The sequence below is a fragment of the Hippocampus zosterae genome, chromosome 13 (assembly GCF_025434085.1).
Source record: "Hippocampus zosterae strain Florida chromosome 13, ASM2543408v3, whole genome shotgun sequence".
Lineage (NCBI taxonomy): Eukaryota > Metazoa > Chordata > Actinopteri > Syngnathiformes > Syngnathidae > Hippocampus > Hippocampus zosterae.
The window spans coordinates 15737288-15761888 of record NC_067463.1 but is presented as its reverse complement, the minus strand read 5'-3'; the positions used below and the strand labels follow the sequence as shown (position 1 = coordinate 15761888).

Genomic DNA, 24601 nt, shown 5'->3' with positions numbered 1-24601 from the left:
TGTTTTTGGAATGTGGGAGGAAACCGGAGCACCCGGAGAAAACCCACGCAGGCCTGGGGAGAACATGCAAACTCCACACAGGGAGGCCGGAGCTGGAATCGAACCCGGTACCTCTGCACTGTGAAGCCGACGTGCTAACCACTGGACTACCGGGCCGCCTGCAAATAAAACAAGTATTTGATATACTTGATATAAAATTGAGCACAATCTCGTTTTATAATGTGTAAATAATATGTTGTTCATGTGGTAGTTAACAGACAATTAGAATGAACTAAAAGATAAGATTATTTTGTACTTCTTATATGCTGTATTGGATTCATACAAGTAGGCCTATATTTTTTTTGTGTGTAAGGTGATCGAGAGCCTACAAAATAAAATAAAAACATAGTTTCATTTCAGATTACAGTATTGCAAATGTATTATTGTAGATTCAAAATCTGTCCCAAACAATAACAAGGGTAAATTCGTTTTTTAAACTGATATCCCTTTCCAATGTTCTAAAAAAATATTATAGTACTCATCATCTGCCATTGTTTCATTGTAATTGTTAAATCATTCATTTTCATCTGTGATTTTGTGCGAGAAGTCATTGTGATAGTCCCTCGCTGAGGTGTATGCGGGCCTTTATGAAAAACTACTGCAGTTGCTCAAAGTGGCACCCGATGAAAGGTTGACGACGTATGTACTATGAATCACAAATGTTGCCAAACCGCCTTTGAAAAAGAGGAAATGCGCCCGTATGCTACTCTGTAGTTTTCACATTTTTCTTCTGAATTCCTTGCCCGCGTATGTGTCGACATGAATCACCGCAGCACTCAACGGCAGCAACGAAATTGGATGGATGAGGTGTTCGAGTTGTTCTCCAGTACATTTGTGTACATAAATAAGCCTGTGTGTGAGGGCAAAGAAGTGGCATCCGGGCCAATGATGAATTTTAAAATTCGACAATGACTAAAACACTGAAAAGAATCCTGAGGATGCCAGGGAACAATTGTTTTATCAGAAGCACCAATATTAAAGAACAAGCAATAGTAATATTGTTTGCTGGTAACCAACAATTACTGACGCCATTCTGAAAATCAAAATGACGACCGAGGGAGGCTTATGGCTCGCAACTTCTCTTTCTCTGCTTCCAAAGATGTTTCTGCCTATGTACTGCTAGGACACCTGACTGCAACATCACATACTCTTTCAATTCAAAGTGACATGAATTAAATATGCCTAATATTGGAAAAGACATCTCAATCATGAAACCTTGCTTAAAACAAACAATAGTTGTGAAGTCTACAAATGATCTCATGGTCTTATTTGGGGAAATCCCACCAGGGTTCAAGTCCTCGTTAAATAGAATTAATACATTTCATACATTTGATAGTCCACAGAGAATGGTTTTGTTGAAAGGCCTGACAAATTTGAATGAATTAAAAAAATGCCAGTCTACTGTTAAACGGCTAATGGGCTAGCAGGCTAGCAAGCAGACTCACCCCCCCCCACCCCACCACACACACACACACACACACACACACACACCAGTCAACACAGTATTCATTACAAATTTTTGGTGAAAAATTTGTCAGCACGCCCCCACATCCCACCAATGTTACTTAGTATCTAACGTAATCTTATTCTGTATATTTTTCATCTTTGTTAGTATGTCCATCCATCCATATTCTAATCCCCTCATCCTCATGAGGTTCGCAGGCGTGCTGGAGCCTGTCCAAGCTGTCTTCGGGCAGTAGGTGCGGGACACCCTGAACTGGTTGCCAGCCAATCAACAGGTCACATATAGACAAACAACCATTCACAGTCACAATTACATTTTAGATTGGTCCATTAACCTGCCATGCATGTTTCTGGAATGTGGGAGGAAATACCCGGAGAAAACCAACACAGGCATCGGAATCACATACAAACTCCACACAGGAAGGCCAGAGGTGGAATCAAACCCTGCGCCACTACACTATGAGGTGGACGTGCTCATCAGCTTGTAACTCATTCATTCATTCATTCATCTTCCTAACCGCTTGATCCTCACTAGGGTCGCGGGGGGTGCTGGAGCCCATCCCAGCCGTCTCCGGGCAGTAGGCGGGGGACACCCTGAATCGGTTGCCAGCCAATCGCAGGGCACACATAGACGAACAACCATCCACGCTCACACTCACACCTAGGGACAATTTAGAGTGTTCAATCAGCCTGCTACGCATGTTTTTGGAATGTGGGAGGAAACCGGAGCACCCGGAGAAAACCCACGCAGGCCCGGGGAGAACATGCAAACTCCACACAGGGAGGCCGGAGCTGGAATCGAACCCGGTACCTCTGCACTGTGAAGCCGACGTGCTAACCACTGGACTACCGGGCCGCCCGCTTGTAGCTCAACTTATTCAAATAATTTTTCACAATTGAGATGCCATTATTTCATCGCAGACCCATCCCAAAACACAACACCACCAATTTTAAAATATAGTATATTGTATAAAAACACAATGAAACATACTACACTGTATTAAGTATTATTTATGTGTTAGAAATGCCTTTTAGAGATGTGGACCAATGAGTGGCAACAGGAACTAGTGTCCTGTTGGCCATTTATATTCTGTGTGTGAGTGTCTGGGTTTGAGTTGTGGCCGACAGCAGCTCCTTGCAATTGTTCTCTTGGATGTTTGTGTTTGAGTGTTTGCCATCTGAAAATTCTTCTTTGATGATGGCTCTCCTTGCACTTAAGCAAGGCCATTACAGTACCTTAACTGCCCCATTTTTATTTTTATTTTTGCTTGTACCTCAAATTATTGCTCACAACACAAATCAATAATAAAACAAAAGAAGTAAAAGCAAACAAAATCAACTGACTGCTCATAACTTGAAAAACTGATCAACTGGGGTACTCGCAACTGAAGGTACCACCAAATCAATGCCGCTCTGTGATAGTGTACGTCATCATGAAAATATCAAGGGGTCCACATTTTGACACGACGCCGCTGGGTGTTTTCTTTTTGGAAATTCTGCAGTGCGTGACTCCTGAAATCAAGACTTTCTACTGTGCTTATCAAACATTGAGCGCTCAATTGAAGCAATTACAGTGAGAGTCCAAAGGTCCAGTCAAGTAATCAAGCCCTTATCTTACAAATTGTCTTTCTTGGGTTATGGAACCAATCAGTAATTACTTTCAAAATAAACAAACTTCGACTATTAAACCTAGTTCCAGATAAAAGGAACAACAGTGAACTCTGAGCTTTCATTTAATGAACTGTGTCAATTTGACCACACGCCCATGAGAAGGTGCATACACTTTCCTGCTGTCAAAAATTAGTATAAACAAATGAGGTTGGTTGTGTCATATGCCTCAACATGACAGAACATTGAGGGGCTGAGCCAAAATGGAAGAATGTGCTTGGGCACGTCAACGAATGCATGGACCACTTGGATATGATTCAGAGACCATCATCAAGCAGGTGTTTGTCTCAAGTGACGTGCCTGTTGCATAATTCTTTGACATACCGCCAACATCAGCCTTGTCAGGTACACAGGTGAACTAAGGCGCTTATTAAGTTTCTAAACTGATCGAACAATTGTTCCATGCAGAGCTAAATATTAGAGATGATAGTTTGTTTTCAGAGCCAAGAAGTCACAATTAGAATGTATAAAAGCTTTAGAATTGTAGATATCAGCTCAGTTACAAGCCATGGTACATCCTGTACACTTTGATCTGTAAAATATGTGTAGACTTATCCATCTTTCTATGCAGCGAGTGTAATACAGTTTCCAAGAGAAACTGAGCAGAATCAAGACAAGGGCACGGAAAATCCTCCTGGATCCCCCGCACCCTGCCCACCACCTTTTTCAGCCACTCCCCTCAGGCAGACGCTACAGATCCATGCGCACCAAATCCAGTAGACACTTAAACAGCTTCTTCCCTCTAGCCATTAACTCCTTAAACAGTCACTGACATAGTCACTCTTCTTGCACCACAAAATGGTACTACAAAACTACTGGTTACTCTAAAATGGTTCAATGATTTTGTTGTTTACGATGATACTAGTGCAGCGTGTTATACCGGAGACAAATTCCTTGTGTGTTCTACATCCTTGGCCAATAAAGATGATTCTGATTCTGATTCTGAAAATACATTAAAAAATTGTAATATGTTTAGTAAACATGTGACTGGCAAACATTTGAGGGGCATGAAACATGCTTGCTTTTTAATTGGTAAGTGGGTGGTGGGTGGCACCTCTGCATTCCTGTGAGGAGATTGCACGCTCTCTTAATGCTTTGGTGGGTCTTTGATGTAATGTCTTATTTCGTGGGTCAGATTAATGATGTCACTGATCGATTGGCAAATTATGACTTGACAACCAGTCACCGATTTTGCATAAAATGCAAAATAGCTGCCGATCTGATCGAGTTGATCAGATCTGGGCAAAGTTGTATATACAGTATTGCTCACATAACGGAGGAATAACCACACATAAAATGCCTCATCGGACACTATGGAAGCACTTTCATACAAAAGAACGAAGAATCCAACGAACACTGTCATGTAACAGATATACAGTAATACAGACATGCAAGTACTGTATGCTGTATTACTTGCAACACATTACAACTGCTGTATTTGAGAGCACATATCCTAAAACAATGATAACAATCCTTCTATGATTCTCTACCTAGTTTTTCTACCACTAAATACCCGATGAAAAACTTAAAAAGTAATGACAAAAAATGCTGCCACACAACTGGGTGAAACATATAGAAATGTGATTGATTGAGTTCAAGCTAATTTGCTTTCAAAAATGACCGTCTAGTTTCACAATTTGTAAACAGGTTACTGCATGACGGTGTCAAAACATTGTCTGTTGTCACTACTGTATTCGGGCACACTGCCACATGCATTTCTGAGGCAGTCACGCCCACGGTTTACACACCCTCTCTGCTCACTTCACATTTTGTGCCTGCTTGGGGCTTGCCTGAAGGAGGGCAGCCTCCCACGTCCCGTACAGCTGGAAGCGCGCCAGAAGGGGATTGGCTTCCCGCTTGTGTCAGGGAGGAACCGGCGCGCCAGGATATCCAAATATGGACTAACCGATATGTTTGGATCCGTGACTCAGATCCGCGTATTGATTGGCAATAAGGCCAAGTCTGCGAGGGGACTTTTCTGTATGCTCTTGTCTACTGGGCTGAATTGGACCCCCGAAGCTCGTTGACAGAAGCTGTGACCGTAAATGCGCTGTTGTGGCGTTTCTAATTTTCCTTTTCGACTTTCCTCTGGGCGAAAGGGCCCCGGCGTGTTGACAGTGGTGGTTACTGGCAATGCGTCATTACGCACGGCTGACATCCTGAGGGCGGGGCCAAGAGGAGACCGCGACCAATCAGAGCCTGGGATCGGATGTCGCTCCGGACTGCTGCGCTTTTATGTCCGGATCGCATAAATAGAGTGAAACTGGTCGGCTGCTTGTCTAAGAAGGGGAAACTAAAGAGACGATCAGGCAGGTTTTCAAAATTACAGACTCACCAACACACGAGTGGGATGAAAACATCTGAATTAGTCACTGGACTGCGCTTTGATTCCAACTAAAGGTACAAATCGACGACTTGGTATAGTAGAGTTCCTCTATTTGGGAGGTTTTGCTGTTTTTTTTTTACAATAGTGCTCTTCAAAATAATAATACATCAGGACTTGCTGGAGATTGAGTTGGGACACCTTCACGAACTCACGTAGCCTATTTGCCTGTCTGATTTTAAAGCGAATATGTCCTCAATAATGGAACAGCCTTTTTATGACGACTCGTTTCTCTCTGCTTATGGCCATCCAGGCGCAGCCCTGTCAGACTACAAGTTACTAAAGCAGAACATGAACTTGAACTTGTCTGATCCTTATCGGAGTTCCAACTTCAAGTCTCACCACCTGCGCGCCGACTCCGAGTTGTATTCGGCGGCCACGGCGGACCCGGGGTCCCTCAAACTCGCCTCTCCGGATTTGGAGCGACTCATCATCCAGAACAGCAACGGGCTCATCACTACCACGCCGACGCCGAGCCAGTACCTGTACAACCGCGGGATCACAGAGGAGCAGGAGGGCTTTGCCGAAGGTTTCGTGAAAGCTCTGGACGACTTGCACAAGATGAACCAGATGGCACCGCCCAACGTGTCCATCGGAACCGGGGGTGTAGCCTGTTCGGCGCCCGGTTCGGTGTACGGGTCATCCATGCAGCCCGAGCCGCTCGAGTACACGAACCTGGGCAGTTGCTCCACGAACCCCGGCTTGTCGTCGGCTGTCAGTTACCCGTCCGCCACCATCAGCTACCTGCCGCACCACCCCTACCACCACCCGCACCCCCAGTCGCATCACCCCCATGGAGGTGCGCACGCGCCCCACTCCTTCCAACACTCGTTGGCCGGCGCTGGGCTGCACGCACCGCGCTTCGGCGGCCTCAAGGAGGAGCCCCAGACCGTCCCGGACATGCCGAGCAGCGACAACAGCTCGCCGCCCATGTCCCCCATCGACCTGGAGAATCAGGAGCGAATCAAGGCGGAGCGCAAGCGGCTCAGGAACCGGCTGGCCGCGTCCAAGTGTCGGCGGCGTAAACTGGAGCGCATTGCCCGTTTGGAGGACAGAGTGAAGGTTCTGAAAACGGACAACGCGGGGCTGTCCAACACGGCCTCCCTCCTACGGGAGCAGGTGGCCCAACTCAAACAGAAAGTCATGACACATGTGAGCAGCGGCTGTCAGCTCATGTTGTCTCCCAAAGTCAAGTCCTACTGAGGAAACCGAACTTAGCACTTTGAAAACACTGGACTGGAACTGCACTGACAGCACGGGTTACTGGATTGTTGTGGCTGAAACTAAAGTACATGGGAATCAGTGAAAACGAACACACTTTGGGCATTTTGGAGCACAACTTGTCCTGTTTACATTGTACATTGTGATGAATTCTCTTGTAACTTATTTCTGCTGTCAGGTTGAACCTGACCATTAGTTTTTTGTACCTGTACAGTATATTTAAGTAAAAGAAATGATACACTTGAGAAATGCGTTGTTTTCTTCGTGGTGTTCTCGGCATTTTGAAATGTGACCTCTTTGGAATTGTTGAGGCATTTCTCGAGAACACCGACAGGCTGTTGTCAGAATCATCTGCTCCGTCAGCACTTGAGTTTCCTGACCTTCAACGCCCCAGATAGGACTGTTTTCCTATTGACGAACTAACGCTCCTTATATGGGGAAATGTTCTCAAACGTCACAACACTTATAGGTTTCCGGGAACTCCCTCCTACAAAGCTGGTCAGAGAGGCCACAGTACCACAAGTATGTCGGTGTGTGTGAGTGTGAAATGGTTTGTCAATGAGCGATGTGGGAGTTCCCCAGTTCTACTTTCAGGTTCCCCAAACAAGCTGCGAAATTAGGAGAACCGTTGAAAGCCAAAGGTTCAGACAAACAAGCACTCTTAGTTGTCAGGAATTTACGAGATGTGCAGATTTGATAACTAGGCCACAGTAAGAGGAAAATATCTTCAAGAGCCTGTATTAAATGTTGATCTTGTATGATCTGGTGGAAAACATAACACGTAGTTGCATTGCAAGTCAACATTTGATCCAATTGAAGCTCAAACATTCAACTTCATCCTGTGAAAGGATAAAAATGGATAGCATGAACTTTGTGGAGGGGTTTACCGAATCTGAGAGGTTCATTTCTCAACTCAACTTACTCCTTCTACTTGATAGGCAATTATTGTGAAAGTCGTACGATTTTGATTGAAAAAGCTCGTTTTAAGTGATAATCAAATGGTTTACTATTGCTGTCATTTCGTATGAAGCATTTCTAAACTTGATCTTTAACCACAGTAAACTGGCTGTTAGGCGGGATATGTCAGTGATTCCCAGTGTGCATTCAGATAATCAGCGTTACACAGGAAAATGTTATTCAATTTAAATTTATTGAGGCTAATACAAAATAATACTGTTCATCTCTCTATGCCAGCCCAATGATTAATCTCTCCCCCGAAACATCGGAAGGTCTACCGTAACGCGTATCCACCCGTTCCCATTCAAATAACATACTAGCTTTGTGAATTTTGTGAAAATTCTTTATTTCAGTCGATATTATTTTTGAGACGTTTGGTCAGTTTCCGTAAGAGTTTTCCTCATGGAAAATATCTCTCTCGACTTTAACGGTGGGAAACAGAAGGAATACTTGTCACAAACTAGTAGCACCCCCTACACGGGACATGTGGTATGACACTCAGAACCATGGAAAAGAAAAAAAAAACCCTGCTTCACATTCCTACTGCTTTAATCAACGGCGACTTTATCGGGAAACAGCCAGAAAAATGATAAGATTTTTTTTCTGCAAAAACAAGGAAAATAACATTTCAGTGCTTGAGACTTGGAGGTCGTCCCATCAGTTTTATACTGGACGTACAAAGTGTCGAACTGGGAATAGGTTGGGCTTTGGACAAGCAGAAAGTCAAGAATGACTGTTCCACAGAAGCACATTTCAACTAAGGGCAAGGGCTACTGTTCAGGGACCGGTAAGATGACCTTCACATTTACTGTTTGGAGAAGAACTCTTTACTCTTCTCAACGTCAGGGATGATGGTGTCGCTGCCTGGCTTCCAGCCCGCAGGACAGACTGTAAGAGGACAAAGTGTAGCGTTCACATATCAGTCATTGACACAGCAGTAAAAATGCACAAAGTACAAATGTCAACAACCTGCAAAGTCACCAGACAACTCAATGGAGATATGCATATACACAATTATTAGGGACGTCCAAGACAAACGATAAAATCCTTTAAAACTATCAAGGTTAGATATCAATGCTGCAGACAGAGAACATTTGCACCAAGTAATTTAATCACAACAGTAAAGCTTCAGTAAACTTATTGAAAATAACCACTCAGAACCTCCTAAACTTACCTTCACCATATTTGTCAGTGTGCTGGAAAGCCTGGACCAAGCGCAGGGTCTCGTCCACAGAGCGACCCACTGGCAAGTCGTTGATGGTGATCTGCCTCAAAATGCCTTTGTTGTCAATCACAAACAGACCTCTGACAAACACACACAAGACATGGTTTAACTTATTTTTCCTCCTAAAAGTAGAACGCCATTGCTGAGTTGCACATAGATGGTCTCAACTCGGGACTGCACTTGAAGGCCAATGAGAAGGTAATGATGTCCCAATTAAACATACAAATAAATGCAGTGCAGCCTTTACATTTTTTGGATGGCACGGGCTACCATCGTTGTCCCCCCCCCACTGTCAAATCTTATAATTTTTATTACACAGCCATCCAGCACCATGACATAAGGCTGAGGACATGGGGAAAAAATGATGGCACATATGGATCCTCCAAAGCATGCAGCCCAATATTGTTGACACCATAACATGGCCTCCTTGCGTCCTATGGCGAAACACCTGTATGAAACGCCATCCTCCTCCTTCAATACACCGTAGTCTCTGGAAATGGTCTTTGTGAGGTCTGCCACCAAGGGGATTTTCATGTTACCCAGACCTCCCTGCTTCCGAGGTGTGTTGATCCTAGAGGGAGGGGAGCAGCATCTACATCAAAACAGCACAAACCTGATGTGCTCTTTTTAAGACAAAACACTTCTGTAAAGCCTGCAAACATTAACACCGGATCAATATCACCACCAACGCAATGTTTCAAAAGTGCAATTGAGTCATAAACTCTAAATGCCATTACATCTTCCAGAACTTTCGATGTAGAAATTTGAGTTTGATAACAGACTCGTGGCATCTCTGGGAACTTATCTGGTGCATGCAGAGAAGCCAAGCGGTGGTAGATAACCTGACCTGGCAGGGTGGTCCCATTTCAAGCAAGTGTAACTCAACTCATCCTCCGTTTGAATCAAACAGAAACACTAAGAATTAGCTGGACTGAAAAGACACAGATAACCTCGAAAGTATTGAGTGAAAATTTTTGCTCCACAACCCAATACAGGATTGCAGACAAAAACACAACCAAGCAACTCCCAAGAGATCGTGCCAAAACTGTAAGACATATTTAAGTGTGTGTCATGGTGACACCAAGTTAGAGAGACAGACACATTTCCTGGAGGATTCCTCACCAGGCCAAGTGGCTGAAGTGAGAGTCGATGGAGCAGCCGAGCACCTCGCAACCAATTTTGCGGAACTCTTCCGCTCGGTCACTGAATGCCACGATCTCGGTGGGGCAGACAAATGTGAAGTCGAGAGGGTAGAAGAAAAACACCACATACTTTCCTGAAGGGCACATAGGGAAAATATAATGAGGGGAAAAAACATAACTATAAAATGTGAATATTACCTTTGTAGTCAGACAGCTGAATGTCCTTAAACTGTCCATCCACAACAGCTGTGGCTTTGAAGGCAGGGGCCGGCTTGCCGATGTTTGCGTTTCCAGAGGACATCGTGAAACCAAATTACTAGAAAAGACCCAGTGAGGATATGGTTAAGGTGCAATTACACTTAAAAGTGCTTCTGGACTAGCAGGGGCTTTTTTGAAGACTGTTTTTCAACCTTTGGAGGATCAATGTCCTGCTTTTACGCTGAGTGAGCTCAAGCATGGAGTCACATGCAAGTCATGTTCAACCAGCAGGGAACAAAAGCCTATTAGCAAACCTGAGTAACATTAACGAGCCAAAAAGGGGGAGGGAAAGAATTTAAAAAAAAAAAACAAGCAGCAGCGTTTTTACGTATACATGCTAATACAGTATCGCATAATAAAGAATAATTAGTGTCTGCTAAAATCTGCCATCTTAAACCTATGTTTACCATAAAGTGGTCACTAATGACAAAAACGCAACGCATTATAGTACTTTGCTTAATTGAAATATTCTCACTCAATGACAAGTTTTTTTTAATGTGTAATTGTTCCACGTGCTGTGGTAATTGTTTAAATTGGGCTTGTTATTTTTTTTATTTCAGATAATGTTTTAACTGGACAAAACACTCAATTATGCTACACAGAGTTAATGGCATCTAAGGTCAGACGAGGAGATCGCATGAGGCATGGTCGGGACAAAGAAAAACCTATTAGGAACCCCACACACTAAAGTAAAGGACGAACAGCCCGGCACTGCCAGCCTAGCTCCATGTTAGCTTACCTATTGTCGGACAACGACATTTTAGCTTTTAGTGGCTCCAAAACAAGCATCAATTACTTCTACCCGCGCACTGATTGCAGAGTGACAGTTTGAAAACGTCAAGGTGGGAAAATGTCTTCTTACCTAGCTGGAGGACCGTAACGTTATGGTCGCCTACGTTTGGCTGCACGATTATGAGCGAACTATTCACACCCTCTACTGAGGCTGCGCCAAATAAGTAGGCGGTGCCACAGAGGGGTCGGAAGTGACATTTTACTCTGGCCCGTGGTTGAAATTCACAGCCCAAGTACCGAAAGAGTCCCATGTATATTTACCTTTTGTACAGTATCTGGTTCTAATTATAAGAAAGCTGCTGAAACGTTGAAATTGTGTTTATATTTAAAAATGTCAACATTTGTTAGTTTTATTTTCCGACCCTGATATTTTTCTTTCGTTTTTACAAATATATTTAGTACTTGTATTATTATTACCTACTTATTTCCGTTAAATTCGCTGTCTGACTTATATTCAATTATTTCTGTGTGATGTTCGTGTATGCGACTTGCGATTTGTTAATGAATTTTAAAATAATCACAGCTGTGGGACCCCCACACTTCACTGTAAACAGATGTATTTTCACCCAAACACGGGGTCATTTGAAAGCTGTAATGCTGACTGTATCTGATAGCATAAGTTACTCTTTACACAACCATTTACTCGTTATACATTTTCATATGTTGGAAATATCATTTTGCTGAGGCCCTGACAGTGAAGGCGTGAACCGGCTCTGACCGTCGTGCATTGTTGAGCTCTTACTTTGAAGGGAAAGATGTAGCCATTATTGCTAGCTCCGGTTAGCTAAACTAAAGCTTGTTATGTTGACACCGGGCTTTGTCATCACTGGCTCGAAGGTAAATTAACTTGTTTTCAACAAGTCATCGACTGTACATATCTGTGCGCAGTTTACGATACAGTTTTTATCTTTTCTTCCAACCCATTTTCATGATTTTATTTCTGGTGGCGTTAGCTTGCATGTATATCAAAACAAAAGGTATTGTTTTTTTTTGTGTGGTCGTGGTGGTGATTGTGGTGGTGATGATGTTGGTGGTTGGGATTGTTCATCATTTTTTTAATTACATATATTTTCTGCTTTGTCTGAGCTTCTCACAATAAAAATTGATCCAGCGAGCCAAAGTGTGATAAAGGCAACATGTAACGGCGGGGGGGGGGGGGGGGGGGGGGTATTCTTTCGTTTATAAAAGCAAGATGAAGAATAGCTATAAACGTTTGTCAGGTCGATATGTTTGATTACTTTTGATGTTTACAGATGATTGTTTGACCCCCCCCCAAAAAAAACGCATCCCGATTCGTCAGCTGAAACGTAATTTTAAACATTGCTTATTTATAGGCACATCTTATTCATAAGATAAGATAAGATATCCTTTATTCGTCCCACACTGGGGAAATTTACAGCCTCCAGCAGCAAGAATGTATGTAGAAAGAAGAAAGAAGAGAAAAAAAACAACAAACATCTTTCAATTAAATGCAATATGAACACAAAATGGATAAATCGCAGTACTATTTACAATTTACCTTCATATCATTTAATTCAAAAGATACAATGATATTAATCACTGGTGTCTGAGGTAAGACGTTTTATTTTTCTTTGTAACAATTTCTAAGTTCTGCTTAAAACGTTTTACTTGAAATGCTTTCAATGTTCTTAACTATACACATAATTAAGAAAGTCCATGTTATGTTCCCGTTTTCTCAGGGTGCTCAAGCTTCCTCCCACATTCCAAAATATTCCGTAAATTGAAGACTCGAAGTTGTCCATCAGTGTTCAAGTGAGTGTGGCGACCAGTTTAGGGTGTACCGTGCATCTCGTCAAGTTTTCTGGAATTTGTTCCATCTCACCTGGGACCCTAACGAAGACCAGTGATATAGAAAATGGATGAAAGGAAAGTCAAGTTCATTTCTGTAGCCCCTGATTACAAAAGAGCCTCAAAGGATTTCGTACCACCACTGTTCACAGCGATTAACATTGTCTGTTTTACTTTGAAAAACTCCCATATCGGGCACGGAAAAACTTAACAAGTCAAGTCAACTTTATTGTCAAATATGCTCTATGTGCAACATAAAGCACAGATGAAATGTCTTTCCTCTCAACCACAGTGCAACCACAGGAGAGAGAGGAGCTGCTGCGGGTACCCGCGCCTCCATCAACAGAACAGTTAACATAAAATGACAAAACATTTGGGTGAAATTAAAGGAAGAAACCTCGAGAAGGGATCGCAGGATGAACATGCTGCGATGGTGTCGTGTAGGGTATGAAGCTGTTCTATGTTAGTTATAGCATTATTAAAGTTCATTTGCTGATATGAAGCACACTAGCAGACCTTTTGGGGACAGTTGTTGTTCCTCAGGACCTGGCGGGGTCAATCGATGCGGAATTTTCCACAACGCCTACAGGGAAGACCTCGTCCCTCGGTTGGAAGCAATTAGAGTAGAGAATAGAAGCTAACATAGCTTATGATTATGCTGTTGGTTTTACGAAATGCCTTAAAATCATTAGCCATAGTGTGATATTTATCACAATTTATGATATATTGTGTGTGTTGTGCTTGGTTTGACAGTCAGCTACCCATCTGCCCATGAGAAAAGAGATACCGCACGACCACCAGAGTCACCGCTGATTTAAAGATTTTAGAATCATGGCGACCTCAGAGGAGACGGATCAACAAGGCTCTCCAACCCAAACATCAACAGTTTTTGTTCCTGACGCATTTCCTTCAGATTTTACACAACAGTTGGGCAGAGCTCTATCCTCTTCGGAGCACCCACCAACAGCAAAGCCATTTTGGGCACCTCTTGAAACGGATGCCCCGGTCACATTAGGTAGGGATTGTCAGAAGAAATAATAAGAAACTGCCGTTCTCTGTGGGGTTTATGTGGGTTCTCTGAATTTTTCCACAAATCCACAAATTATTTTTGGTGAAGTTTGAATAATTAATTGCCTCAGAGTAAGATAACCTTTATTTGTCCCACACTGGGGAAATATGCAGTCTATAGCAGCAAAACTGGGGGTGGGGGGTAAGGAAAAAAAACATTTATGTTGCATGCATAAAATAAATAAATGTTTCAGAAAAAGAACTGTATATAGTATAAATATAAGTTGCATGTAGAAGGAGAAATAATCTGCCTGTGGTCAGCCATAGGGATGGACAAGTGTATAAATTTACTTGATCCAATGCAATGAAAATGAATCACTTCATTCTGTCAATATTTTTCTACATTATTAGAGATGTCAGGAAATACTAAGATGTTTTTCCACATGAACAGCTTTGATCAAAGTTGTGTTTTAGCCAAAATATCAACTGAGGTTGAGGCACAACAAAACTTTTGTAAAATTCAGTGAAGTGGCCTCAGTGGTTCTTCTTGAGGAATATGAGCATGTCAACATGACAGTCCCATCTTTATTTCTATAGCGCTTTCCAAATTCGGACTTATGATAGAAAACGTTTGAAGTAACACAGAAGCGTTCGCAAGGTGTGTTAAAAGTCTCTCTCTCGCTCTCTCCCTCTCTCTTTCTTTCTTTCTTTCTTTCTCTTGGCTCTCTCTCTCTCACCAGTGACAGATGAACCGTGATGTATGTAGCAGGGGACCATGAGTGTAGTGCTCTCTATTCTGTCTCAGTACTGCGATTGACTGGAAATGTGTGCCACCTCTCTATTTATTCATCCATATGATACTATTCACTAATCAGCCCCTCTCCATTTTGCAGCTTCAAACAACAACAACAACAACGATGAGGTCCACATTTGCCAGCTTTGTAGCAGCTGGTATGAGACACGTAAAGGTCTGTGCAGTCATGCTCGCTCCCATCTGCAACAGATGGGAATCCCTGACATTGACATCAAGGGCGACCCCATTGACTTTCTATACCAGATCATGAATGACCGAGACCTCAAGTCCACCAAGAAGCAGCAACAGGAGCCTTTACCCACAAACAGTCGGCTCGGGACTCCCACTAAACGTCCCTCAGGGCTGTCCCCTCCACCCACGTCTCCTCCCTGTAAACGGCCAAAGCCCCCTGACGAGTTCACTTGTATTCTTTGCGGGGAGGTATGTAAAAATCGAAAAGGCCTGGCTAGCCACTCACGGTCTCACCTGCGACAGATTGGGGTTCTTGACCTGCTGGGCAAGGATGAGTCCGCTATCGGTACTGTACAAGAATTGGTGAGCAGTGGTGTGTTGGAAGCTGCACGCCCCCTAAAAATGAACAGCATCACCAGCTCCTTCGCAGCACCCTCTTCAGCACCAACCTCTCCTCTGGCCTCCCAGCCTCTGTCCTCTGTCACAGAGCAATGCAGGCCATCTTTTCCCTCCACTTCATCAAGCCTTGCAAAGTCTCCTCAGAGCCCAGTGAACCGGGCCCCAAAGGCTAAGAAAGGCTTTCGTCTGGCAGTGGACCCCCTCCTCAGAATGCCCAAGCCTGAGCCTTTGGAGGTTGATGTGTCACTAGTGAGCGGAGCCAGCTCAAGCAGCGCAAGTACTCCCCCACTGAATTTATCTGCCCCTGCAACTCCTTCCAAGGCTCTCAGTGCAGGTAACACTCAAGAGTTGTTTTGCGAATTCATTTTTTGAAACATTATGACTTTCTTCGCATTCCCCACAGATGAACCTGCGCCACCCACGGTCCTTTGTGACTACTGCGGTCAGCTTTTCGAGACTCGCAAAGCACTGTCGTGCCACGCCCGCGCCCATCTGCGCCAGCTTGGCCTCACCTGGTCCATCAAGACGTCGCCGATTGATCTCCTCAATGACATTATGATGCGTGGTGACGACAGGTTTTTGTCCAACGAGGTGTCATCGTCCGGGAAAATTCAGGGTAGTCCTCAAGGTTCCAAAAGGACATCAGAGTCCTCCCAACAGGCGATCTCCAACCTCTGCTCCTCACCTCTGGATTATTCAATTAAAGACAAATCTCCATCTTGCAAGAGTGAGACTTTGACCTTGGGTAAGAAATCTGTGACACCTTTTAGTGAGAGTAGCAGTAATGAAAGTGTTTTGAACGGGTATGCTTAATATACTTGATGGCCGTTTGGACCTCTTTATCTTGTTTGTTTTTTAGGCAAATCCTGTGAGCTTTGTGGCTACACGTTTGAAAACCGCAAGGCGCTAGCCAGTCATGCACGGGCTCACCTTCGCCAACTGGGCGTGCTTGAATGGAAATCGGAAGGGGCCACCTCACCGATTGAACACCTAAGGGAGTTGATGCGGAAGGACCCGGTTAAGGTGGCCGCTGTCACCCGACGCTATCGCGAGGGAGACTTCAACATCAAGAAGGTGTGCTGTTCGCTGTTCATTTCCTCACAGCGTAGAAATGCACAATATAGATATAGATATGCTGTGAGGATTGAGAGGAACGAAATGTCATCTGTGGTGTATGTTGTACATAGGGCATATTTGACAATAAAGATGACCTTGACCTTGATATAGACAAGTGCATTGGGACGCATGACAAGGCCTTCTAAAAACAGTAGTGTCAATCTAATTTTTGCTGTTGTCGCATTAGTTATAGTTTCCCACAGACCATAGAAATGTATACAGTATGCAGCTCAACTTATGATAGCATATTTCCCCAGGGTTTGATTATTTAAAAGCATCATGGGATATTGTGGCATGCAAAAAAAAAAGTCATGGCTATTGTTTAATTATGTTGAGAAGAGATTGGAAGGACAAAAGCATTCCTGTTTTTTAAAAAAAAAAAAAGCTTCCTGTGAAGAAAAATTCCAATTTTAGTCCTGATTTTCTCCCTAAGAGAGCAAGTAGAAGAAGTAGAATAGATTGAGAATCATTTGTTTGAACATAAACAAATGATTCTCAATCTATGAATCATCATCTTTTTATTTGTAATGTACATATACACACATGAAATTTGACCTCTGCATTTCAGACATCGCAGTTGTGGACGCAGCAGACATAGAAGACATACTTCATGATTTTTGGGGGCACATAAACTGATGTGTGAAACTTTGGGGTTTGACACTGCTCTTCAATGTGACATTGTAGTGTCAACGTGGGAATGTGTGTTCATTTGTCCAGAGGATCACATGTGAGGACAGAGGTCACGAATGTTGGCTCACTATCTGGCCTGGTTCTTCCCAAAGGTGTTTGATGGCCTTGAGGTCAGGGCTATCGTGTTCATGTACACGAAACTCATCCAAGCATGGCTGTGCAAAAGTACAGGGCTGCAATTGTTCAAAATGTGTTTGGAAAAGGAAGAATTAGAATTGAGGGGGGGGGGGGGTTGAGCCCACCCGTTGATAATAACTAGACAGCATGTTTAACTTGAAATCATTTTGAAGAACTGTGTATTGAAATATTGCTTTCATTTTGTCTTTATCCCAGAAAATTGTTTCACTATCCACTTTGTCGGATTCTGAATCGTTGCCCGGCAACAACCTGAAGTTCACAGGACATAAATTGGGCAAAGATGACCAGGGTGTCTCTGCTGGTTCATCCAAACAAACACAAGGGCACATAGACTCTGTGGCAGTGTGTGGCAGTACTGGCGTGCGCTCTCCAAGAGGTGAGCAAACAACAGAAAGATAGACAATGTAGGCCTTCTGTAGGTCCTAACACCACTTTTGTGTTCCCCGGCATTAGCGCTGCCAAAACAAATTTCACGAGCAGGAGAAGAAAACCAAGACACCAACTTGCAGCAACCATCGCGAACTGGAAGCATCCCGGCTCTGCTGCCCAAACCTCCATTAACTCCATTGGTCAAACTGGTCGGAAAAGTTTACTCACTCAAGTGCAGGTCAGTAAGTTGACTACTGGACAATCGTACTTGTCAGATTGAATTGTTTAAGAACAACCACTGTCTAGATAAAAAATAGTCGTGTTAGAAACTAAGGAAAAATAAGTATAATAAAATACTATAGAACGCATATGGGATGTAATCAGCGGTTGTTAAGAATTAAGTGGATTTTATGGACTGTTGATTGTCACGTCGCGTGTCCGCCAGCAGGTGGCGGGTTTTCTCCCCCGCCATTTGTGCACCTGTCCGTAATTTCGGGCTGATTACCCTCCTATATTAATGAGACTCCGGCAGTTCTCCCACTGCCGGAGAATTCCTCACCGTGCCATTGATCTCTCGTGCTAATTCCTCTATTTGTAGATTACTCGTTGCCTTCTTGCCTTGCGGCCTTGATTCTTGCCATTCGCGTTAGTCACTAAATTGAATACTTAGATATTGCCTAATCAGTAGCTCCTCGCACTTTGTTTTTTCAGCGAGCGTTTTCAGTTGTTTCCTTATTTCTTCCCTGGTCCTTATTTGACCAGCGTTTTGTGTTTCCGTTTTTTCCCTGTCGGGCTCTTTCTGTTTATGTCATTAAAGACACTCTTTGCTTTGAGAAGATTCTTTCGTTGTCTGTTTTCCGGGGATCCAATCCTTTATTTTTTCGTTCTGCACGGAGCGATCATTATCGCTTCGGGCAGATCGTGACATTGATGGTTGGTTGATGTCAGCGATGGCAAGTTGAGCTTCATCTGCTTGGATGCTTTACTCCGCTTCCATGTTCAGAGCATTCAGAGAGACGTGCTATTAAAATGATGTATGTGTGTGTGGGGGATGTGGGGAGGAATCACCATTATGATGAATATAATAATGATATTGAGCTTTTTTTTAATATCGCAAAAAGTCAAGGAACTTTTGTCATGTTGGCCGATAATGGCATTGGGTTGGCCGGCTGCCAGTCCATTTTACTCCGCCTTTCGTGAGCTGGAAATATGCTCCAGCTCACCTCTGTCCAGAAATGGGATAAGTGGTAGAAAATGCAAAGTTGTTCACGTTTTTTTGTGAATTTCCAACTATATCACTTATCCTGTTCAGGGTTTAGGACATTTAATTTACAATGCTTTAGATTTACATGTGACTGAAAGCAGCTTAGTTCTTTAAATCTGCTGCATTGGGATTTAAAATCAAATGTCGATTTTGCTGTGTTGGTACTTAAGGTGATGGCATTTTACTGTTGTAGTTTCATTCTGCCTCCTCAAGATGGCGAAACACTCATTGCAGGCTTGTTGGTCAATGCTCCAAAAGGACAGTTAGACTCCATTTACGTTTTCATTCTCAACATTGTTTAGATCAGCTTTTCTTGTCTATTTTGGCTGCTTTACAGGTTCTGTGAAAAAGTATTTCATGGGCCTCTGTCTGTCCAAGAGCAGTGGATTACACACCTGCAAAAACACATCTTGTCGCTAGGCTACCAAGGTCAAGAGTCTCCCCCTGCTGCTCCAGTCGCTCCTCCTGGTCTCATCCATCCTGTGGCTGTATAGTTTGAAGAGTTCTAACTCTGAAACACGCACATGTATGGGTGAATGTATTTATGATGACTTTGAGGTTATGCTACTTTCACTCTCTGGCGCAATGCTTTTTAAGTGATCTGTATTGTTCCAATTTTAATGTGTGTGTGTGTGTGTGTGTGTGTGTGTTTATGTCTCATCTCTATGTATATGCCAAATAGCTAGATGGATTAATTTATCCAGTTTAAAAAAAACGTTTCTACGCGTGTGCGTGCGTGTGTGTGTTGAGGCGGGGTGGAAGATTGTGCAACTTTGTTCGGGACCAAACCTCATGTTATGTTTCCCATGCCCACAAACTGCACCTTAAAGTGTATAATTCTTGTGTATACACCTTTTACTGTATTTTATACACCATTTTTCACTGGGACAAAATTTACATTGTACGTGTTTTAATGCAATATTGAAGAACACATCATAATGGATTATTGGTGACTTTTGAGAGTCTCGCAGAAATGTAATTTTCTATCCTTGTGATTGTCTACACTAGGCATGTGGGGGGGTTTTTTGCGCAATCTTTTTACCTATTTTTATTTACGTAAAATTCTGTCTTGTTTACATGGCATGATTTAAAGATTTTGTCATATTGTGCACAGAGAGAAAAGTTGTAAGACTTGTGCCCATTCCCGCAATCCTGTTCTTTAAAGTCCATTCAACCATTTTCCAATCCGCTTATCCTCTCGAGGGTCGCGGGAGTGCCGGAACCCAACCCAGCTGTCTTCAGGCAGTAGGCGGGGGACACCCTGAACTGGTTGCCAGCCAATCACAGGGCACACAGAGACGAACAACCATCCACGCTCACACTCACACCTAGGGACAATTTAGCCATTCAATTGACAAACAACCATCCGAGCCTTGGGACAATTTCGACTGTTCCATTAACCTGCCACACATGTTTCTGGAGTGTGGGAGGAAGATGGAGTACCCGTAGAAAATCCACGCAGGCATGGGGAGAACATGCAAACTCCACCTTAGTCACCAGGTCACTCTCTGGCCGCACCACATCTCGGGGAACTGTTTGATACCTGTGACTTTCCTGCTATATTCACATGGATGCAGCTGTCTCAGATCCCTTGATACTCTGCCAAAAGTAATCTGTATTAACGATACATTTTAAAGAATAAATGTTCCGTAGATTTGAACACAAACTACAAAGTCTTTCTTTGGTAAAGAATGTTTAATTCTTACAATCATTGTCAATCCAAATCATTACTTACACGCTATACACTGAAAAAAATGTGTTGAATTACCTCATTTCAATGTGTGCTTGCACAAAATAAAATCATCTGGATCTAGATACATTTTTTTTAAGTCGTTGTCTACTTAAATGTATCTGGATCCAGATGATTTTAGTTTTGTACAATACCAATTTGTCTTTGGTATTGATGACAGCGTAATGATACGAGTATTCTGGAGTCGGTCTTGTTTCCATTCCTTTTGTGTCTGTTTGACCTCCTGTTCCTGTCACCTGTTTTCTTGCTCTCTCTCTGTCCCCGTTCATCGACTCCCGCCCGAACCCTCCACGCATTCTCACACACTCTCACACCCTGTTCCCACTTTGTATTCTCCTCTCTGTGTCTTTTCAGTTTTGTCCTTCAGTATGTCTCGCGAGTTAATAAGATATCCTTCCAAGTTGCTTCCAAATGTTCTCATTCATTAAGGTCTTTTCATTCTCAAGGTGTTGATTCGATTCCAAATGGACTGTTGCGGTTGTCTTAAAAGACAAGAGAGGCAAAGGGCCTTCTAAGACAACCAGAACAGTCCAGTTGTTGTCGAATCAATATTCCTGAGAGTTTCTACTACCTGCGTCTGTAATTGATCTCGGTTTCTATCATGCGTTGCCTCAACTTTTGTTTACGGTTTAATCCGGGTGTTGTGCTCTCGTCTTCAGAGATTCAAAATTTGCAATAGCTGGTGTCACATGGACTGCCGCCTAGTCATATTTTGGTTCTTCACTAGTATAAGGGCCCTTTGACTGATGTGACACACGGTTTTATTCCATCCGCAGAGTCAGTGAATGCTAGACTGAATCAAGCAAGTAATCCAAGTGAATTCCAGAAAGAAGGTGCAGTGCTGTAGGAGGGGGTTGATGGCTGAGCTACTCTCACTTGTCAACACTGCAGCCTGGGTAGTTGGCGACTCAGCAGTTGCCTGATTGCAGCAGGGACTCAAAAGAAAAGGTAAAAACTCAACTTGATTGGTGAATCGAACATGATGGCCCTTTCCGACGTTTGTGACTCACATCATGTGTTGACTGGAACAGCGCTACGTGTTCATTTTTGTTTTTGTACATCGTACTGGGGACTTTGAATGTGTCACATAAACATATCAAGCCTCCACAGAACCGTGATGCTTAACAGGTCCGTGCACGTTCCAAATATGGAAATCAAAGTCCTGGGAAGCAATCAAAATGTGAGAAAGCATAGTGGAGGATGGTGTTTTCAGCAGATTTGTTGATATATAGATGCTTCGGGCTATTGCAGCTGATGGACTCGCTTAATCTGTCTGACACCAAGCTGAGTTTGGCTGTGAAACAGAGGAAGACCAACCCTGTTCAAAAAGAAACCGTTTGTGTATTTGTCTGCATGCTGCATCTCCACATGCTGCTATCGGCATTCGCAAGCAAAACAAGTGCAGAGATACAGTGAAGCAATCAACAACAACAACAAAAACTGAAGTCAACTTGAAAAACGCCCTGAATCAACCTTTACTCTCCAATATTATTTTGGACAGTTCACGTCAGCGTAAACCACGACACACAAAGACACTCTTAATTTGCGTTCTGCTCCACCATCACAGAGAAGATGAGAAGATAGACACTAATGAACCTTTTCATGATGAATCTTGTTTTCCCCTCAAAGATTATTGGCAGCTCTGTTGCTACCGTGTAATTAATGATATGCTTCAGTAGCGGCTGGTGAACTGTAAACTAATCAGATGGGCTTTAATGCAGACTCGATACAAAGCGTGCCGGTGAACGAGAATTGTGTACGTACTAACAACTAACAGGTCTTTCTGTGACTCATGTAATTCTCTGTGATGAGTCTACGAAAAATCTTTAACTGCTAATATCATCTTTGTCATGAGCTTTCTTAAGTTGGTGAGGGGGGAGTCATCTAGCTGACTCCGCCCACTCGCTGTGTGATTCGATCTCTCATGTGCATCCATAGAAGGTCAAAAAGAGCAGGAAGTGATTTTTTTTTCCCCTCCATATCATCATCCCTGCGTAGAGGCCTTTACGCCCTGGAGCAGACAATGGTTTAGTGACTTCTCAATTTCCATGTGAAACCTTCCCTAGACACACAAACATGATCCAAAATAATCTCACGACAGATCTCACGTGGGGAGCTTTGAAACAAAGTGTGCAGCCAAAAATACTCCTGACAGACACACAGTTTGGCATTTAGGCTTCATTACAATAGTTTTATTTTCTGTTTTTATTTCAACCCTCCACCCCTTGCTTCATTCCCTCTCTCTCCTCTCTGCTGGGATCACATTCTTGGCTTCAAAGGCATCACTGAGGCCCAAGGAAAACTGCACCGCAGTGCAGCACTACATTGCTGCTCTTTTGTTTCTCCCCACACTTGACTGAAAAAAAAAAAAATTCACACTCATGGACAATTTAGAGTTGTCAATTAATCTATTGTTTTTTTTCTTTAAAGTTCTGTATGGAATAGTGACAAGCAGAACTCCTACAAAGACCGTGATCATGATGATGGGGTGGCAGTTATGACCATGCTTCTTTGTTCATAACAAACGTGTTAGACAAATGATCCATTAAAGGAAAACATCCCTGTACGTACAAAAGGTCAAAAGTTTGCTCTGTCACCCAAAGCGGTGAGCGAGCTTGTCGCTGCATCACCGCATGTTCTCCGGGAAGGATTCCGTGAGCAAGTTTACGAGAAGCACAAACGTGAAGGTGGAGTGACTTATCTCATCTGCCTATGCTCTTGCAGTGTCACAGCTGCATGCAGCCTCCACTAAATCTGTCCCACATTGCACTCTTCCCAACATCTCAGCAAGCAGGCAAGTATCCAACTTCTTACACAAGCCCGTCGCACTTATCAACCTTTTGGACGAATTACGAGCCAATTAAAAAATTTGACCAACCCAAAAAAGCCAGTTGTGCTCGTGCTGTTGACGATCCAGCAATAGTGTCGCTCATATTTCAGCATGGCTCTGAGATGGGCAACAACAAAGGAATGAATTTCAGGGCAGGACCTGCTGACGAGACGGTGATCAAATGTTCTCATCACAAATCACTCCGCGCAGCATTTAATCTCAGTGTCACTGATATGCTGCGTAATAGGACGTTTCGCTTCCTTGCTTTCTATATTTATTCGCTGATCAATAACCAGCTGCAGCTCTCAATTTATATCCGTGCACTGTGAGACTACCCTAAGGACGCAGTAAACGTCATCTCTGACACCGTCAGGGAAGCAGTCAGACAAAGTCAAGGTGACACCCGCCTTGACATGACAGCAGTTGGTTGTTTCTGGGTGACAATGTTTGATTTTTGACATTCATTATAATTTCAGAAAGCTGTGCATGTCTGTGTTTGTAGTACCTGATAATCCCCTTTATAGGCTTCGAAAAATCAAAAAGTCTAAACCTGAAGTGAACCCTTTTCCCTTCCTGTCATCTGAATTAACAATCTGCTATTCCCCACACCAGGCTGGCACATGCATGAATGAGGTGAATGTTTGTAAGAGGAAAAAATATATGGGGTTTTCCTTTTTATTATATCCCTGCAGACTTGATTAACAGACTTTGGGTCTTAAATCTGTCCTTGATGTATGGAGATCCACTTAGCAATTCCCTGCAGGTTCATTCTGACAGCCCATCTCATGAATCACCCCATGGACACGCCTGCACTTTCATTACTGCACACACCAGCAAAAAAAGGGAAGCCCATGTTAGAGCTTGGTGGATGTTGTGGTTGGCATTGGATTAGATCCCCATGCTCATCTCTGTACTGACACGAATCCAGTCTGATTGATGATCATGAATGAATACATTGCTGTATAGAACAGAGGCAGAAATGCAAGCGGTCAGAGTAAGAATATGCAGCATTGAAATAGTAACACATCCTTCTTTTATGCCTTTACCAGCCCTGACTGTTGCTCTCTTTGGAGCGGCGATGGCTTCTTCATGTG

The 24601-nt window shown here is 43.2% G+C and overlaps 3 protein-coding genes and 1 long non-coding RNA gene across 9 annotated transcripts in view; 2 read left to right on the top strand and 2 right to left on the bottom strand.

The window, feature by feature from the left end:
- Window positions 1-5409: 5409 nt before the first annotated feature.
- On the top strand, window positions 5410-7024 carry LOC127613790 (transcription factor JunB-like). Of its 2 annotated transcripts, XM_052085039.1 has the most exons (2): window positions 5410-5571; window positions 5808-7024. In XM_052085039.1, exon 2 carries the CDS (start codon window positions 5846-5848, stop codon window positions 6755-6757), a length of 912 nt encoding a protein of 303 aa, XP_051940999.1. In that variant the 5' UTR covers window positions 5410-5571; window positions 5808-5845; the 3' UTR covers window positions 6758-7024. The 2 variants fall into 2 exon arrangements, with proteins under 2 accessions (XP_051940999.1, XP_051940998.1); XM_052085038.1 differs by having other exon boundaries at window positions 5433-7024.
- A 1037-nt stretch (window positions 7025-8061) lies between these two features.
- Window positions 8062-11319, bottom strand: prdx2 (peroxiredoxin 2). The gene is made up of 6 exons (XM_052085085.1): window positions 11220-11319; window positions 10298-10415; window positions 10080-10233; window positions 9406-9528; window positions 8907-9037; window positions 8062-8620 (listed from the first exon to the last, which is right to left on the bottom strand). The coding sequence occupies exons 2-6, from the start codon at window positions 10398-10400 to the stop codon at window positions 8538-8540; spliced, it is 594 nt and encodes a 197-aa protein (XP_051941045.1). The 5' UTR covers window positions 10401-10415; window positions 11220-11319; the 3' UTR covers window positions 8062-8537.
- A 1331-nt stretch (window positions 11320-12650) lies between these two features.
- Window positions 12651-19683, top strand: LOC127613733 (protein Wiz-like). 5 transcript variants are annotated; one of them, XM_052084954.1, is made up of 7 exons: window positions 12651-12721; window positions 12850-12922; window positions 13712-13973; window positions 14860-15684; window positions 15754-16095; window positions 16210-16424; window positions 19265-19683. In XM_052084954.1, exons 3-7 carry the CDS (start codon window positions 13790-13792, stop codon window positions 19271-19273), a joined length of 1575 nt encoding a protein of 524 aa, XP_051940914.1. In that variant the 5' UTR covers window positions 12651-12721; window positions 12850-12922; window positions 13712-13789; the 3' UTR covers window positions 19274-19683. The 5 variants fall into 5 exon arrangements, with proteins under 5 accessions (XP_051940914.1, XP_051940911.1, XP_051940912.1 ...); XM_052084951.1 differs by lacking the exon at window positions 19265-19683 and adding an exon at window positions 17490-17708; XM_052084952.1 differs by lacking the exon at window positions 19265-19683 and adding an exon at window positions 17490-17708 and having other exon boundaries at window positions 12850-13040; window positions 13716-13973.
- A 279-nt stretch (window positions 19684-19962) lies between these two features.
- LOC127613845 (uncharacterized) overlaps window positions 19963-24601 on the bottom strand; it is a 65039-nt gene continuing 60400 nt past the window's right edge. Inside the window, exons 2-3 of the long non-coding RNA XR_007966327.1 lie at window positions 20264-20415; window positions 19963-20193 (exon numbers count right to left, since the gene is read on the bottom strand). This is a non-coding gene — a long non-coding RNA (uncharacterized LOC127613845). The remainder of the gene's footprint in view (window positions 20194-20263; window positions 20416-24601) is intronic.